Source organism: Pteropus alecto, unplaced genomic scaffold, assembly GCF_000325575.1.
Source record: "Pteropus alecto unplaced genomic scaffold, ASM32557v1 scaffold239, whole genome shotgun sequence".
NCBI lineage: Eukaryota > Metazoa > Chordata > Mammalia > Chiroptera > Pteropodidae > Pteropus > Pteropus alecto.
Window position 1 is genome coordinate 15187867 of NW_006494613.1, and position 18649 is coordinate 15206515.

The window sequence follows — 18649 nt, forward strand, 5'->3', positions numbered from 1 at the left end:
TTTATTTAAACAGAGAAGGAAATTCATGGCTCTGCATTAAATAATTTTCACATGGCCACATTTCAGCATACTCAAGCTAAAGTGAAGGGTAACCTGTGGTTCATATTTAAGTCATGCACATAATAGGAAATAAGTACTATACTCAGCTCTACATAGTTGAAAGGCAAAGCGTATCTTCAATTTCCTTATTACTAGTCCTTTGCTAAAATCTAAATAGGAACCTTTTCCCTTTCCTAACTGCCAAGTAAATATAAACAACATCTGTTTATGTAAAATGCCTAACTCCATTTGGTCAGCCAACCAGGAGAGCTTCTTTAGAATCAACTGTTTATTTTAAAGTTACATGATACCCAATAGGTAGGAAAGCCAGTACTTTCCTCCCATATTTTAATAACAACCAATTTAGTCATTTAAAAAAAAAATTCTAAAATAAATATTCTTTTTAGGAAACAAAGTGTTTATATCTAATAAAAAGATTTTTTTTTTCTTTTTTCTGGTGAAATGAATCATCTCAGCCACTTTGCTTTTTCAGATTATGGCTCAGTTTAATGTGATAATTACTAATCAGCCTTAAAGTGAATAGCATGTTCTCATGGAAACTAGTATGGAGACTACTCAAGCTTTAGTGCCCTTAAGTAATCTCAATATAACCACTATAGTCTTCTAAGAGTTACTTTCTTTGACATTCATTATTGCTTTTTAAAATTATTTTCAGCTCAACATGATACTTTGTATTAGTCATTGTCTTTGCATCTCAAAAATTTTTAGTTGTCTTTACTTGAGATGTTTTTACTCAAGTAAAAACTTGATGACCTGTTGCTAACATGCAGGAGGCATACAGTAGCTTGAAAAAAAAATATTTTCCAAAATGTAAACTGATGTGGGATGGACACAGCACCAGGGTTTGCAGAGATCATTGTTTGTTTTTTTCCATCTGTCCATTTCACTGTTGTCATTATAGAATAATTCACCAAAAAAAGCCAAAGTACTTACTATCTTCCTAATGTCAACATTTCATCATTTCAAATTAGTTAGGTGACCAACTCAAAAGCCTTAAAAGAGTACTTGAAGAAATTACAGCGTATTTGTCTAGCTGTTTTTCATGGTGCCACAAAACACTTAAGATTGCCATGTATAAATTAGTGAGACCAGTTACATTCTTTTGGATTAAGTTGCTCATAATTTGAGTTGGCCAATCAACGTAAATATTATCTTTAGAGCAAGACCATACTGATTTGGTTCCTTATATGGGAACTGTCATTCTCAAGAATTTGAAGCATTGATAAATTTCTGTGTGCCAATTTTATGCAGGTATCTCTGGTACTCTGATCTCTTTTTAGCTCTAGGTTTTTATGGTAAAGTTTGTTGAAACTAATTCTCTTCAAATGTACAATATTCTTATGATAGACAAACAAAAAAGAAATGCATTTTATCCTAGCTGGAAGGGCATAAAGTAACTTATATGTGTGTCATAAACTATTTGTGCCTTAATGCTACAGCTGGTTTATTTTAGACCATTTATTTGGTATTACTTTAAAAAGCTCTAGCTATGAGCTATTCCCTCCAGCCTTGTTACAAATCTCATAATATCGCTTCAAAAGGAAAGAAATGTGTTTCACCTCCTAAGATCTTGTCCCATTGCCCTCTCTAGCTGGGCCTTTTTACTTTTTTGCTATCCTTAGGGCAACTCATGCTGGTAAAATGGAAATGTAAATTATTGTGTTTGCACAGAATGAGCTGTAAAGTAGTGCAGCTTAACACGTGTGCATGTGTTTATTACCTGGTTTTCTTGACACAGCCCAGTTACTCTGTATGTTGCCTTTAATTATTGGTGTGAGGGGATTATGTGCCTTGCATCCTGAATCACCTGGTTTCTTGAATCTCTGGGGTCAGCAGTTAAAATTCAGGAGCCAAAGCCCCCACAGTGAACAAGCCGTTTTACTTGGGAATGTGTGTGTGTGTTTCTATTTGTATTGTTTCCCTAAATGTCATGTAGACAGAAAAGCTATTTACTTGGTTTTAATTGATCATAATGAATTCGACTGATTGTATTTGGAACTCATTATTTTATTTTCAGATTATTTAGTAACACACCTCTCTCTATGGCTGGCAGGTACTGAAAGGTAACTCTAAAGCACAATTGCAAGGCTTTTTAAAGCCAGTGCTTATTTCAAATATTTGAGACATTGTTGCTGGTAACTCATTTTATAATCTTCTTTGTAAATTCTGATGTCATCAAATTTCTCACAAATTGATTTCCTTAAGTTCATCAAGGTAAGACATTTGTAATTGCTTACTAAAAAAAATTTTTTCGTTTTTACCTAATTTTTTAAAGTGTTTTGTTTTTCTTAGAAAGAAATGCTAGATTTTCTTCTTATGCTATCATTTCCTTACCTTACTATTACCGGAAACAAAGCAAAACTGGTTGATCACAAATCATAGACTCCATATGAGGCGAGTCTTCATTAAAATGTAACCAAATCGACTAAACAAAAAGATTCTGACAAGACTTTATTTCATAAGATCTTTTAGTATGTCTATGGCTACTTTTATTGTTTTCCTTACTCCAAAGTTTTTCTTCATATGATAATTTGAAAGTATGATAGGTTTCCTTAATCAGTTTGCTTGTTTTAAGGCTAAAATGTTTTAGTACTGATAATGCTAGAAGTAGTTTTAGTGTAGTAATAAATTATATAGTAGACCACTTTACTAAAGAGAGATTCTGCCATATGTTTTTATAGGTAGGAATAATGTTTATAATGGTGGCAGAAGCATGCAACCTCTCTGTGAGCTCTAAAGAAATGGTCATTTCTGAGTCCAATTTCTGTCTCCAGGAAACCTCAATGATATTAATAATTGTGAATAAATGTTCTTACATAAAAATATTAATAATGACATTTTGGGGGAACTAACTACATAACAAGCACTCACCCTAGGCACTTCAATAGCAAGTTTTAAAGAACTTTCTTTTCTGTGATGTCTAATAGCTAATTCTTTTTGCTAAACTATTCAAAATAGAAAAAACTTCAAAAGTAGAGTTCTCCCTTCAAAAACTAGTCCACACATAGTTTGCCTACAGCAAGGGCAAAGGGCTTGCAGTTTCCTTATTTCTGTGGCTATTTACTCCCTAGCTATTGGTGTCTTCTCAAATATCTACATTCTTCCTCAAAATAGTGCAGCTATTCTTTTGCAGTATCCGTATCAACACCGGGCAGAAGTAGTAGTGTCAGCCTTTTTTCTCCAATGTTCTCCATTCGCTCCTTCACCTTCCCATTTCTATTCTGCTGTCTCAAAATTATCTGAAGAAGCAGCCGAGGAAAATAAGAGTTTTTACTTCTCATCTCTCTTGGCCAATATTTTTTAATAATCTATTTATTTTTATGTCTATATTTGTTTACTCAAAGCCTCTATAGAAGCTTTGAGTAAACAAATATAGACATAAAAATTATTTTATGTCTATAAATTATTGACATAAAATTATTATGTGGTATCACCATGGCATTCACGAAGTTGTACCGTATGTCCACAAACTGATCATTTTGTAGCCCAGACTCTGAAATCCTGGACTCATTGGCCTAATGTCCATTGTACTGAATTCTCTCAGAACAATTGCTGTCATCACAGTTTCTACAACTATTTCCCAAAAGTACAAAACTGACTCAAAGAAATCTTTGGCTCATCATAAAATGTTCAGTTTCAATTTTGCCAAAAAGATTCTTCCATTATAAAATAATATTGGAAAAATAAAGTCTTATTTTATTTATTATTTTTAGGATAAAAAAATTATTCAATATTCTAGTGTGATAAATGAACAAAATATATCACCTTTAAACATCTATGTTCTTTGATAAAACAATGTTACCAATATTTTTAACCAGTATTACCAAAATTAAAAAGAAAGCCAAAAATATCAGTACATACACTATAGGAGTTAAATTACATTTTCCTTTAATGTTAGAGCATGTTCATGTACTTTAATAGATATTAGGCTCACTTTTTAAAATATTACTTTTTTCACAAGAAAGTTTATTGAACATTCCAAATTGTTTCTAATATGAGATGTTATTTCAAATGATAGGAATCTCACTCATATTGAATCAGATTCAGAATGATTTTCCTATATCTTTTGTCTTTGCTATTTTGATTACAGAAATCATGAAAAATTTTCATGTTCGGAATAATTAAATAAATTATAAAGGTTTATATTTAATAAACTATAACATAATTTATCTTTGGAATTTAGCTCTTTAGCACCATTATCAAACTTATAGAGAATAATTATATTGCCTTTAACCTGTTGAAAAGCTGCACAGTAAGATTTTAGTTAATTGATGCTATATTAATATATACATATGGTACCCATATTATATATGCGTAAATTTACAACTTAAAGTAGATCTATAATTGTAGAGTGGAATTTTGATTGTGAATGTTAGTAAAAGCATAAGTATCAGAAGACATGCCATTTTCTATCCTTTAATTAATTTATCTGTAATTACAGCAGCTATCTCATCTTATAAAAAAGTGTATCACAAACTTTGATTTATTGTCAGATGTGGCATTGTAATAGATATTTGGTTACCATTTATGAAATTGTAAATGTGCAATAGGGTGATGGTATGCACTCACAAGTGCTAATGGTAATAAATTACTGGGCCTGCACAATTCTGAGCCGTCTTTTTATCTTTAAGATCCTCCTTAAGAAAAAGAATGTCCATTTTCTAATGTTTTTGCAGAGAAAGCTCATTGTGGTTTCACTTTATGTTTCATTATGGGGGACTTCTTTTTAGAACTTGGTCAACACTTAGTCCTAACTGCCAATTTCTGTGATACCTTAGAATAAACTAAAAATTGGTGTCCTTTATCATAGTGGGGATTATTTTTAACCAATAATGTTATCATGAAACTTGCTCAATAAAAGTGTTATAAGTCTAGCTACAATAATACCTTTTCTTCCTTCCCTTTAAACAGTAAAACTTCCAGGTCTCAGGACTTACGTTGACCCCCACACATATGAAGACCCTACCCAAGCAGTTCATGAGTTTGCTAAGGAATTGGACGCCACCAACATATCCATTGACAAAGTTGTTGGAGCAGGTAACCACCACAATAACCCCACTGTCAATCTAGTATTGTTAGTTACAAGTTTATAGCTACAAATAAGAAACCTGAGATTGCTCAAGTTTTCAGGCCTAAGTATACTGCTATGAAAAAGCAATTTTCTGATTTCATGATCAAAGGTAGGCAATAAATAGATGGGATATTAATGGAATGTAATGATTTCAAAGATGCCAGACCATGGCCAGCTTTTTATTTATTGAATTTCAGAGGCGGCGGCAGCAACAGCTCATTCTTCCCTACGCTGATCATGTGTCACAAAGACTATCTGGCTAAATAGGGGTTACAGGATAAAAGTGTATCTTACTTTAGATAAGCTCACTAAGTGAAATTTTGGATTTGTAGAAAAAAAAGGTAATTTTAGAAAGTTCTTTGGAATTTAAAAAATAGACAACATAAAATAAAATCATAAATGACAAATTTTAAACAAATTTCATGACAAATATTTTGAGTGGATAGTTAAATAATGTGAAGTGCTCCATTTTATTACTTGCCTGTAACTTTGTAGTCTTAATTTATCTGTTGAAGCTTGTTTTTATATAGACATCTCTTCATTCTAATCATTAATTTGATCTGTTATAAATTCATTAATCATTATGGAGCGATTATTAATAGCTGTTGCATATTCCTGATACAAATTATAGAAATTTATAAAATAATAGTATTTTATACCCTTACACAAAAACATGGACATGTACAGTACAAGAAGTGTGCATTTGAATGAAGCTAATACTCGAAAGTAAAAATAAACAATACTGTACAATAATAGTTTTACACCATCATTTCACTCTTTAATATCGCTCTACAAACACAAACTAATAATGTTGATGTGGGAAATACAGTGAAAGACTGAGAAATCAGCTTATTGAATTATGCATAACATATCAGATCAAATTTCTGCAAGTACAATATTTATGATTGATGCTTCTTTATACAAATGTGCATATAATTTTCTGTTTAGAACTTAAACAGTATTTACTATTCTAGTAGGACCATTTGAGTATTTCATGTTATCTAAATGAAATAAGTTACTAAAACTCTTTCTCTTAATATTGTATCCTCTTAAGGCTTACATGTGTAAGTAATATTAAATTATTAAATTATTGATTCATAAAAGAAACCAAGACTTCTTTTTTTCCACAATCTAAGACTTAAGGATAAATACATTCACTGTACATCCAGTTAAAACAGATATATATTGATTACTCACTTTCATTTGTATAGTTCTGCTCTGTGAACTGCTCCATGGTGCAGAGGGTGTTTGTCATTTTATTAATGTTACCCCACAAGAGTGCACTGTTCTCCAACATGGAAGCCACAGTAGCAGAACAAGGACTTTGCACAGTCAACTGGAGAATCTGATGACAGGAGGAAAAATCCACTCAGCCAATGTCCAGAAGGTCAGACCGACACATTGGGACCTTGAATTTGGAATCTTCTGCAGTAATAAAAGCTTGTATATAAAGATGTTATTGACAAAGCTAGATGTCTAGAACACAGCGGTGTAAGACAAAGCACACTCATTAACAATAGTATTGGATAAATTAGGTAAAGAGGAGTACTTATACTGAATCAGTCAATATTCACTGGTGCTCTTTAAAGAACAGATCATCTTTTCCCTTTCTATCTCCAAATATATTATAAAAAATTAGATATATGCCCCTGTTTTCAGGGTTTTGCTGCCAATATTCTCATTTGTCACATTAAGGGAATTAAGACTGTGCCTATTTTGTTTGCAAATAAGTGTATCTTCAAAATAGGTTATGCTTCTCCTAGAAGATTTCAATATCATATATGCACTAAATTCTAGTCTGTCTTGACTAGCCTCTAAAGTGTTTGTCATTACCGTGGTAGAGTATAAAATCAAGACTTTGAAATGTTTTGTTCTACAAAATTTTAAACATCTACAAAAATAGAAAACATTGTGTAAGAGTATAATGAACCGGCATGTACCCATTTCTACAACTACAATAACAATCCACTCATGGCCAGCCTTCTTTCATCTATATGCTTAATTTTTCAAATAATGTTGTGCATAAAAAATAAATACTTATGCTAAATTGATTAGCAATTATCTTTCATTGTTAAAAGGCTAATTTTCTGTCAGAGCTTTTATACAAAGAAATAGGTAAAACATAAATTACTAATTTTATTCTCTAATCTAACCATTATATCAGAGATTAAATACTCAAAATTTCCTAAAGTAGAAAATATTTATTTAACTCCCATTTTATGTTAAGCATTCACATGATATTTAACTTTATTCTTGTAGATAAGTATTATCTTCATTTCACCAGATGATGAGTCAAAAGCTGAAAATTTGAATGGCCTATTATTACACAGTTATTAAAGGAAAGCAACATTACATTTGAATCTTGTACTTTTCAATTTAAAAGCCCTTGCTAGCCACTGACGATCAAAATAGTGCCTTTTCTAGAATTTTCATGAAGGTTGTGATAATTCGTATGTAGTATTTAGCTAACATACCAGCATTATTTCATATGTATTTTTGTTATGCTTCTTTTACTAAAATAGTAGAAGGAGAATGGGCTTTGAGGCTAGTACAAAGGGTCATTCTATTTAAACACAGGTATATTTTTCCCTCTATTTTAAGTGAAATAAATGTGAGTAAAAAAAAATTATTTTGAGCAATTGTGCATTGTGCATCTTAAATCAGAATATAGTATAACAATTCTCACAAAGCATGCTTTATTTTAAAAGACAAATACTGTACTTGTTAAATTAAAGAATCAAGCAACACTTTTTCTAATGATCTATTTGTAGGTATGCTTTTATATAGAAATATTCTGATCTAAATTTTCTTTCTTATAGGTACAAAGTTAATTGGATAAGACCATGTAAAACTTGATTAGATGGAATGATCAGGCATTGCATTTGCCAAGTCTTCATTAATTTTCTGAACATAATTCTTTTTAGTTAGTATAAAGAAAAATTAATATTTAACATTTTGTCTAGTATAATATATTGGTGACCATTTCTAGTATTTGATGAAATAATCACATTTCTAAATGTTGTGATTTTTAGAAATTAGCATTACTAAAACATCATTTTCTGAATTTTGGAGGTGTATACATATATATGTATACACACACTTATGTCCATATATCCCACTGAGAACAAAGAAAGAACTTTAATTGGCCCACATGAAATTCAAACCCTTCCCCTTTATCTCCTTAGCAAGGGAGATAAAAGCTTGTATATACAGATGTTATTGACAGATGTTATTCATCTATCTGCTCTTTTCTAGGAATATTTGTCCAATACGACATTAACCTTGTCTTCATCATCATGACCATCTTTTCTTACATTAATATAGCATTTGGCATTTTAAAAAGCATTTTTATGTTTATTCTTCAATTTATTCTAACTTTTGAGGGGTAAATAGATAATTTATTCTTCTTAACATGGGTTTGAAGAGAGGAAAATAGTGGCAAATACTTAGATGGCACTTATTATGTGTTTGGCACTCTTCTAAGTGCTGTACATACATTAATTTCTTTAACAGCACAAAAACCTTATAAGATAGACACAATCCGTGTTCCTATGCTTTAGATAAAAAAACAAACGACAGAGAGGTTAAGACACTCACATAAAATTATAGAGCTAAAAAGTAACAATGGCAGAATTAGACCCTATACAGTTCAGTTCCAGAATTCACGCTCTGACATCCAATTTTTTTTTCTGCCAATGCATTTTATTCTTTTAATTTATTTTTTAAGTATAGTTGGTATGCAATCTTATATTGATTATATTAGTTTTAGATGTACAATATAGCGATTCGACATTTTTATAACTTACAATGTGATCACCCCATTAATTCTAGTAATCATCTGTCACCAGCTAAACTAATCCCAATATATAGACTATATTTCCCTTCCACTTTCACCTATCCTCTCACCCCCTCCTTTCTGGTAAACATCCCTTTTAGTCTTCATTTCTATGTCTGTTTTTGTTTTGTTTTGTTTATTTTATTTTAGATTTCACATATAACTGACACCATATACTATTTGTCTTTCTTTGCCTGACTTATTTCACTTACTATAATACCATATAGATCAATCCATTGTTGTAGCAAATGGCAAGATTTCATTCTTCTTTTTGGCTGTGTAATATTTCATTGCGTATATGTGTGTGTGCATGTGTGTGCACACACATGTGTGCAGATGTATGTATGCCACATCTTTATCCATTCATCTATTGATGGACACTTACATTGCTTCCATATCTTGGCTGTAAATAATGCTGCAGTACACATAGAGTTGAATATATCTTTTAGAATTAGTGTTTTCATTTTCTTTGGATAAATACCCAGTAGAAGAATTGTTGGGTCTTATGGTATATCTATTTTTAGTTTTTTGAGGAATCTCCTTACTGTTTTCTATAGGAGCTGCACCAGTTTGCAGTCCCATCCACAGTACACAAGGGTTTCCTTTTTTCCACATTCTCACAAACACATGTTATTTGTTGACTTTTTGATAATAGCTGTTCTGACTGGTGTGAGGTAGTATCTCATTTTGATTTTGTTTTGCATTTCCATAATGATGAGTGATATCAAGTATCTTTTCATGTGTCTGTTAGCCAGATGACATCCAAATTTAAAACACAACCTATTACCCCATATTGCTTCATGATAGTGCAGAACTTTCAGAAAATGAAAATTTATTATGGATGCCTCCTTATAGTTTGTCCAAAATTAATGTTTACACGAAATAAACTGGAGCTCTCTGGTAATGTTTCGATAATCCTGTATTTAAAAAAGATCAATGAACATTCTCAAGTTTTGCCCCTAATCCTTCCTATAATCCTAAGGAACACTCTAGCTGAGATACTGTGGTCTTCTCTACACTTTCTTCACCTTATTTACCATTATATCTCTGTGTTTTTTCATAGTATCTGTCATACTGTTGTCAGTTGATGAGTGTTTATTAAATAACTGCTTTCAGACCTTAAATGATTCTGACAAATTGCAGCATAAATCATTGTTTTGAAAATAGTGGCGAGACTGGATTACTAAGAAATGGGGAGTTTAGAGTTTCCTGGAGAGAAACAAGTCCTTTGTAGTGATGTAGTTGCTAAATTTTTAGGACAACCTGCTGCTTCTGTGGGTCAAACTACTTGGACAAAGAAGAAACTCACTTTTTTATACCTTCTGTCTGGCTGATTTACGAGGCATGAATCTTTTACAAAAATTCACAGTGAGGTTGGACCAAGAATGTTATTCCATTCCACAAAAAGCCTAAAAATGGATCATGCAATTAACTCTTTTCCGAAAAACTTTCCATTTGATATTAGAAAAAATTTTAATCTTGTACAAAACCAATCTAATAATCCACACAACGTTAGGATTTCTTCAATAAACAAGGGGCATTATATGGATGGCACTACTTTATGACTATCACTATAGCAGCAATGAATTCAGAGAAATAAATATAAAGGGTCTCTGCTCTCAGGAAGGTCAAAATTTAATGAAAAAGCAAATCTTCTCAATAACAATATATATGAAGATAGTCCTTAAACTAGTTCCAGGCAATTTTTTAAAAATCGAATTAGACTGTTTAAAAGTCAGCAACATTTTATATTCAACAAATTTTTGATTAATTGTTCATTTAAGACAACTTTTTATTGAAGACATTGAATCTAAGAAAATATTTCGATGGTAATTCGATAGGTAAAAAATGTGCTTTTATTTGATACTGTTATGTTATTGTTCTCCTTCCAGAAGCCTAGAGAACTTTACAACTAGTGTATCGATAACGCAATACACCAATACTCCAATAAAATGAATTGATAGCAGATGCTTTGATTTTCATTTTCAGAGGATCTGAGTATATAATTAAATTGGCCTTTTTAATAAAAATGGAATAGTTAGAAACACGTGAAATTTAATCTAATGCTCAACCAATAATCTTCCTGCTGGTCTGTTGATTACCTGAGGAAATGGTAGCTATACAAACAAGGAGTGAAAAGTCTAATAGATATAGCTTTCAACATTTCTCTTGTTCTTTCATTTTGCATTATTCATAGTGTGATACTTAAAAATATATGAGGCTTCTCACATGGTCCATTTACTACTAAGCTGTAGATGTCCTCAGGCTTCTTAGGGAGTCTCAGATTACTATCTTCCCAAATAATTTGGAGGTCTACAATGTACATCTTCCAGGTCAAAAGCATAAATATTAAGAGGAAATAATTGCTCTCTACTGCTGATTTTTTATCATATAATTTCTTACCTTTTACTATTGTTTTGTTCTTCTGCATTCTAACAGGTGAATTTGGGGAGGTGTGCAGTGGTCGCTTAAAGCTTCCATCCAAAAAAGAGATTTCAGTAGCCATCAAGACACTGAAAGTAGGCTATACTGAAAAGCAAAGGAGAGATTTCCTGGGAGAAGCAAGCATTATGGGACAATTTGACCATCCCAATATCATTCGATTGGAGGGAGTTGTCACTAAAAGTAAGTCAAATAATAAGACCAACTTTTATGTATGTTGAGCAGAGTTTATTTAAACCTGAACTCAATCATTTAACAAGTTTAGTCTTTTTTTCATGAGTATCTATCATTCATAATAAAAAAAAAACAGTTTAAGATTAACATGTCTTTCTTTGACAAGAGGACAGATAGTTAATTAGTATTATACTGATAGTTCTATTCTAGATCTTAAAAAGCTTTAAGTCTTTAGGAGCTAAACATTTGACTATATTAATACATGCTCATTAAAATATGGTTAAAGAGCGAATTTTTTGTTATGTAGTGTAGCAAGGAAAAATGATAATTCAGATAATTCAGAAATTGCCAGGATCTCCCAGCTAGCTAGCTTTTCTTTTATTGTTCACCAGTTTCATTTAAGTTTCCAAATCTTTACCCCACTGGCTTTAGAAAAATTATGGGAGTTTGGGGAATGCTTCTGAGCTATAATGATTGAGATCATATTAGACTCAAGGCATTTTCTCAGTTCTCTGAGGATTTCAAATAATTTTGATCTACAGTCCCATATGGATTCTTGTCTGGTTTGGGGAAGCTCTGGCTCACAGCCTGTGATAGAGATCTAAACTTATTTCCATGATGATTTCTCCAGCCAGACTCAAAAGGGATCCGGTGAGGCAACTATATGATTTTTGGCTTCAATCCCAATGAAAATCTCTTGAGAATGCTGTGAGATTTTTTTTTCCTCAAGATTTTGAAACAAAAATTGAAGAATAAGCTATATTGGCAGCAAACTCCTTAGAGTGAAAGATGACATATGACAGGGAATTTGACATCCTTTATGGGATACTTCATTGGCACAACATTTACATATTGTATGGCTACCAGTAGACATTACACATTATATTTTTCACAATGATATTTTTCTTTAACATTACATGAAGCACTTTCCTAATGGTACTAATACCTATTCTCATTTTAGTATGACCAAAAAGGCAATTCCTTCTTCACAAGAGCATGTATAATCGAAATATACTTTGGTATCCTCTAGAGTTTTCTTATATAATAAATGAGATTAAGATCTTAACAATGCAGAAGAATTTATGCATAAACTGTAAACCCATATTAAGTAATGTAAGAAGTGTTTTTTCCCTCTGTACTACTAAAAATTAGGCCATACTTGTAGTAGCACTGAAATATTTTCTGACAAAAGCTTTTTTTAAGTTTTTAAAAATTAATTATAAAAACACTATTAGTAGTGGTAAGGATTAGAGAATTTTTGAATACTTTGTTCCTTTAGGGCAAGACCATACTGCTTAATATCCATGGAATAGAATCATGTCTCGGTGGTGTTTTAATAGTCAATTTGCCATTTATTCTCCACCATAGCATCCTTACCAAGGATGCTTGTCTTTCATATCTTGAGTCCCACTGGGAGAGAAAACTCATTTGTATTTTCGTAACTATTTTTTTTTAACTTTCAATTTTCACAAGCTTCTTTTTTTGAGTTGACTATTATGTGCTCAACATTGTACTGCAAACATTATTTTATTCTTACCACTATCCTGTGAATTAGATATAATTCCATTTTACATTTGAGCAAACAAAATAAAGAGCAAATAGCTTGTCTGACTGAGAGTGCTAGTTGTGGCACTGGGGACTTGGTCTGGTGGTTTCAACTTTATCACTAATTCTAGACAATAATGAGTTTCTACTTTTTTCATCATATTTTACTTATTTTTTATATCTTGACTTCTTTATCGTCCTTAATAAGTTGATTATAGCAGGGCAACCCTCAAGTTTTAAAACTTCCTGTAGATAATTAATAATTTTTAATATTTAAAAGAAAATGTAAACTTTCATAGAGAGCAAATCCATGTTATTTGATAACCAGTAATCAAACAGAACCTGAATCATAGTAGGTACTTAATTTAACAATATTAAGGAATAAAAAATTGATTGATTTGTTAAATAAATGAATGAATAAAAGAATGAATGAATAGAGAGACAGTGTCTTCTACCAATACTTCTTTCTTTAGTGTTGGTTCATTTAATTGAATGCACATTTCAACTAAGTACAATTGGTAACTGCTTGCAGTACTCAGAGAGTGATGAAGGAAATGGTTACATTTAGCATGGGCAGAAAATAAGATAAAAGTAACTATAAAAGTAAACATTAAGTTTAAATTTTTAAAATAAATAAATAAATTTAAGCTTATTAATTTCTCATATTATCAAATGTGAGTTGATTTTTTTTTGGTTCTGGTATTATGAATTATTGAAAGCAACTTATATTTTGCTAGCTATTTTCTATAAATTCATTTACTGAATGATAAACAACATTAAACTATAATTATTGTGACAGTTTTTTTAGATATAAAAATGAAATGGTCAAATATGAATTACTGTTACTTGGCAAAGAAATCCATAAAACAATCCTCAGGGCCAAAATGCAGGGGGGAGAAATGCATTAAGGGAAAAAAAATGACTTTTAAAATTTCAGATACATTAAATGTCTTATTTGAGTCTGATTCCATAACATTCCAATATGAATTAAACTGTCTTATTCTTAGGGTGAAAGTTCTAAATTTGATATATCTCCCTGGTCAAATAAGCATGTAAGAAGCTGCCAAATCTGACTATATAAATCCCAGTCATCTCATATAGTGCAGACATAATAGAGCAGCAGACTTAGAATTAGATTTTGAGCTCCTTTAGTGGCATATTTAAAAGTTCTAAGTCTGGCACCCTGTAACATCTGAAAAAAAATAGAAATGTCCTAGAATAAGGTCAATATATTGCAGTTAACTTATAAAGAAAATAATTTTATCACCAGAAGAAATTATTCAATCCACTCTTATTATTTTTCTTTGTTTCCTGAGACTATATAATGGCTAAAATAATCTATCTGCAAAGTTCAAACACACACACACACACACACACACACACACACACACACACACACACACACACCCCTAGAGTAATGCAGAGCTTATAATTTAATGAACAAAATTGTATTTAAAGAAGAAAAGCAAGCCTATCTGTGTCTGGATGAAGAATCAAGGGGTAAGAGTTTAAGTTCTGACTCAACCCTACTGGTTGTGAGATCTCTGGCAAATCAAACCACTCACAGAGACTCGCTTTTTTCACTTGTAACATGAAATTAGCAGTTCTACTTTACTATTTCCAGATACTTTAAAGATCAAATAAGATTACATTGAAATATATTATTAAGTAGAATAGAGCTATGAATACCTAAATTATCACTTCTGGTGAGTTTGAGATTTTATGTTAATCTTAGGAGTATAGAAGAATATGCTTGAAAACGATTCCTTTTCTTGCTCCAAGATAATTCTTTTTATTATTGCTATTAATGATGTGCTTTGAAGTTCTCAGTCTATTATAATGTATCATTTTCAACTCAGAGAAAACTCTTTATTCAATCATTATACTTTCATTTATTTGAATCGAGCCATAAACAATTTTAATGGTACATTTTGAGCTTGATGGTCTTAAACAAGAGAAGGTGAGAGAGTCTCTGATCTTCAAAATAGCAGAAAGCCGGGGATACAGTCTTCGCTCAGAACTTGGCACTAACATGTGTTATCAATTTTACTTTAAGTTCAAAAAGATGGAACTTTTTTAAAACAAATGTTTGTATTTCTGCCATCACACCATTAGTCAAATGATATTCAGACTCTAAGACCTCCATTGGCCACTTTTCACCTACTGAAATAAAAGGAATTATATTCAATGAAATTGATGTGTTTTTTGTTGTTTTTTAAGAAAGGATCATTTACTGAAAATTAAAAAATAGTAACAATAATGTAACCTAACTGTAAACTGGTATTATTGAGGAATGCAATAAGCAGAACATAAAGATGATTTCTCATAATTAAAACATTTCTATGTTGGTGTGAGCATCCACTTTACACAAAAACTTAGTCATTTGTTTTTACCTTTCTATCTCTCCACATATGATAAGGAAATATTGCTAGAATAAGATGTCATTCTTTAGTGACAATGCCAAATTCTTACTATTTTCTGTTTGCCTCTCTCTGAAAGTTTTCTTCTGCACTTGTCTCAAGGGTACTGTACTCCATGTCATATTCTCAATAGATAATATTTAGTTATACTTATTTTATTAATAATTTACAGAAACAATTTGTTAGAATAATCCATTTTGGAAACTGATGACATAAGTTATCATGCATTCATGACTGTAATTTGATAAATGAGTTGAGAATATATAAGTGCCCACATCAAGAAAACTAAGAAAATCTCTACTCAATATATTGGAGAAAAAAATAAGACAAGGAATGTTATCTTTACATGCCTAAAGAACTTTCCTTATTTCTTCAACATTATTCACTATGTCTCCTAAATGAATTGGTTGCATTTGAATTAAAAAAGAATGTGTTGTATATTTTTCCCAATAATTTATATAGGATGAGTCTTTGATAGTTTTAAAAGATTAAATTCAACTTACAAAATTTGTTAGAGCATGACTTGCATGTGCCCAAAGACTGCCTTTTAAAAATTGCTAGTTTAAATATACAATAACTCTCCTAAAAGAAGAAGAAATATTATTATATAGTTATTTATTAACTGTCTGAATAATTCTAGTCTTACACAAACTGTTGTAGAAAGGGAGAAAAATAAACACTACAAATTCATGAGGCTAGTGATATCTTGATAACAGCTCAAACAATATTATCAGAAAGGAAAATAACAGGTCAGTGCAACACATGACAAAAATTCAATAACACTTAAATAATTATGAAAACATGACTAGTAATGTATTAAAAAAGATACTATATCTTGCCCTAGTTTAGTTTATTCCAAGAATGCAAAGTCGGTTTGATATTTAACATTCAAGAAATTCGCAACATTAATAGACAGGGAAAAAAAGTTAATATCAATAAATATAAAAAATAACCATTTAAATTTAAATTTTTTTCTTAGTAATCATACATAGAAAATATGTACGCCTGATAAATCTATGTAAGACCTCAAAAACAAAACAAACCTACAAACATCATAGTCAATAATGAAACATTAAAAGCATTTCTTTTAAATTAGAAACAAGAAGACTGCTATAATTCATTGTTATACCTAACATATTAATTTTTGCAGTTAGACAAGAAAATATGTACAAGGGAGAAAGCTTGAAAAGAAAAAAACTAAGCTGTAGAATCAAAATGAGCATATTCAGATTTCTATATTTTGCACTTATTATACAAATCTTCTCTGGATGGAATAAGGGAGAGTAGAAAATATTCTTCCTGTCTTTAAAGATATTAAATTTTATTTCAAATTAAAAATAAATTTAAAAATTTTTAAATCTGCTGAGTGTAAAGCATTTAATATGTTAAAGTTGAGTATGGTTTGTTAAGAAAGACTTGGAGAAAGTGTTTTTTAGCCTGATTTTGAAAGGACAGATTATCTTTAAATAGCCTGAAGTGATAGATATGATATGATCAATTGTAAATGGCACTCTGCTAGATGCTGGATTCAGAACCATAGACAAAATAAAGAAAACTCTTGCCCTCATTAACTCATTAATTTATAGAGGAGAGGATAGCACAGGGGTCATTCTTAATATGAATAATGTTGATTAAAATGAAATTTGGAAAAGATTGTCCTGCATTTTCATATAATTTAAATGGAAAGCTGCAGAAATATACTCCAAATTCAGTGCATTATAATATTTCTATCAGTCAGTTTGGTATAGAATATAAAAATTTAAACCAAAACTTTTTCTTTCTAATCAAAGGTAATTCAAGTCTTCTTTCCTGGAAATAGGCGTATTTTGTCAGCTTTCTTCAATTTTCTTTCTCCTGCATATGCTTTTTTGTTTACGTCTTGATTTTGGTTAAAAGATACTAAAAGTGAATGTGGGCTGCTAATGTCAAATATTTTGATTTTATAAATCACATTTATGTATTAGAATGTGATTAAGACCCTTAAAAATAAGACATGGAGTATGTAAAACACAATTAATGTTAATAGGTGTTAATAGTATTTCCTTTGGAAAGGAATTAAATTTCAATAACTTGTATTATTTAATAATTGATAAATATTTTTATGTTTGCATGAAAATATTTTAATCTAAAGTAACACTTATTTAATCATTGCAATAAAAATTTTTATGTATGACTATATATTTATCACATTATCCTACTCTTCTTTTTATAGAAAATGTGATTAAGAAGGTTGTGGTGAAACAGTGCTAAACCTGGATCTTACATATTTTGAATCACATTTTTTCTGTCATCAAACAGTGGTTCAATGATTAGTAATATCTCTGAGCCACTGGGATAGTTGGGGAAATTAGTAAATTGTAACAGACTAATATGTTTTCCTAAACCCTTTAGTTATGAAAAATATGATTTTATCTATACTCACAAATAAATTTAAGAACCAATGCAAAATTCCATTGCAAATTTTGATTTGCTCATTTTTGATGAAATTTCATTTCAGTCGGTCATTTAGCAATAATTTCATTGAGTTTAGTATGTATACTCAGATGTATTTTAGGATTCTGAGGCAGTAAATAGTATGGGCTCTTGATAACAATGTCACTTCAAAGTCAAAATACGTATGAAAAAACATGCAAACTCAAATAGAAATCCATTGCATAATATGCAGAAATAGAAATCCATTGCATAATATGCTGCCATTTTATAAATGATTTTCAACTACATGAATGCATGTTAGAACTAGTTCTCACTACCATTGCCGTCTCTTTTCCTTTAACCCTATTTATCATAATCAAAATCACAAGGGAAACTAAGTGAAGATACTGCTTTCTAAGGTAGAATATTTTTGATTCTGTTTACTCTTTGTCTGTACATTTAGGTTTGCTAAATCTTCGAACTTAATATAAAGCACATTTTCAGACTTGCCCATTTTAACTGATGTGTTTATAAATACCTAAATTATAGAGCTAAATGCAGCCTGATCTGATTTCTGAATGGTCATGGGGCTTTGACTTAATTGACTGGTTTGATTTTTCAGCTACTTTTACTTCCCTTGCTAAACATTCTGCTAGACATGCTAACAAGAAACGAAATGGTCATAAGGCT

At 30.8% G+C, this 18649-nt stretch overlaps 1 protein-coding gene across 2 annotated transcripts in view; it reads left to right on the forward strand.

Moving 5' to 3' along the window:
* The window catches only part of EPHA3 (EPH receptor A3), a 323316-nt gene that overhangs the window by 255631 nt on the left and 49036 nt on the right, over window positions 1-18649 (forward strand). For both annotated transcript variants that reach the window (XM_006926248.1, XM_015600167.1), the window contains exons 10-11: window positions 4972-5097; window positions 11406-11591. In XM_006926248.1, the coding sequence (XP_006926310.1) occupies window positions 4972-5097; window positions 11406-11591 (312 nt within the window). The remainder of the gene's footprint in view (window positions 1-4971; window positions 5098-11405; window positions 11592-18649) is intronic.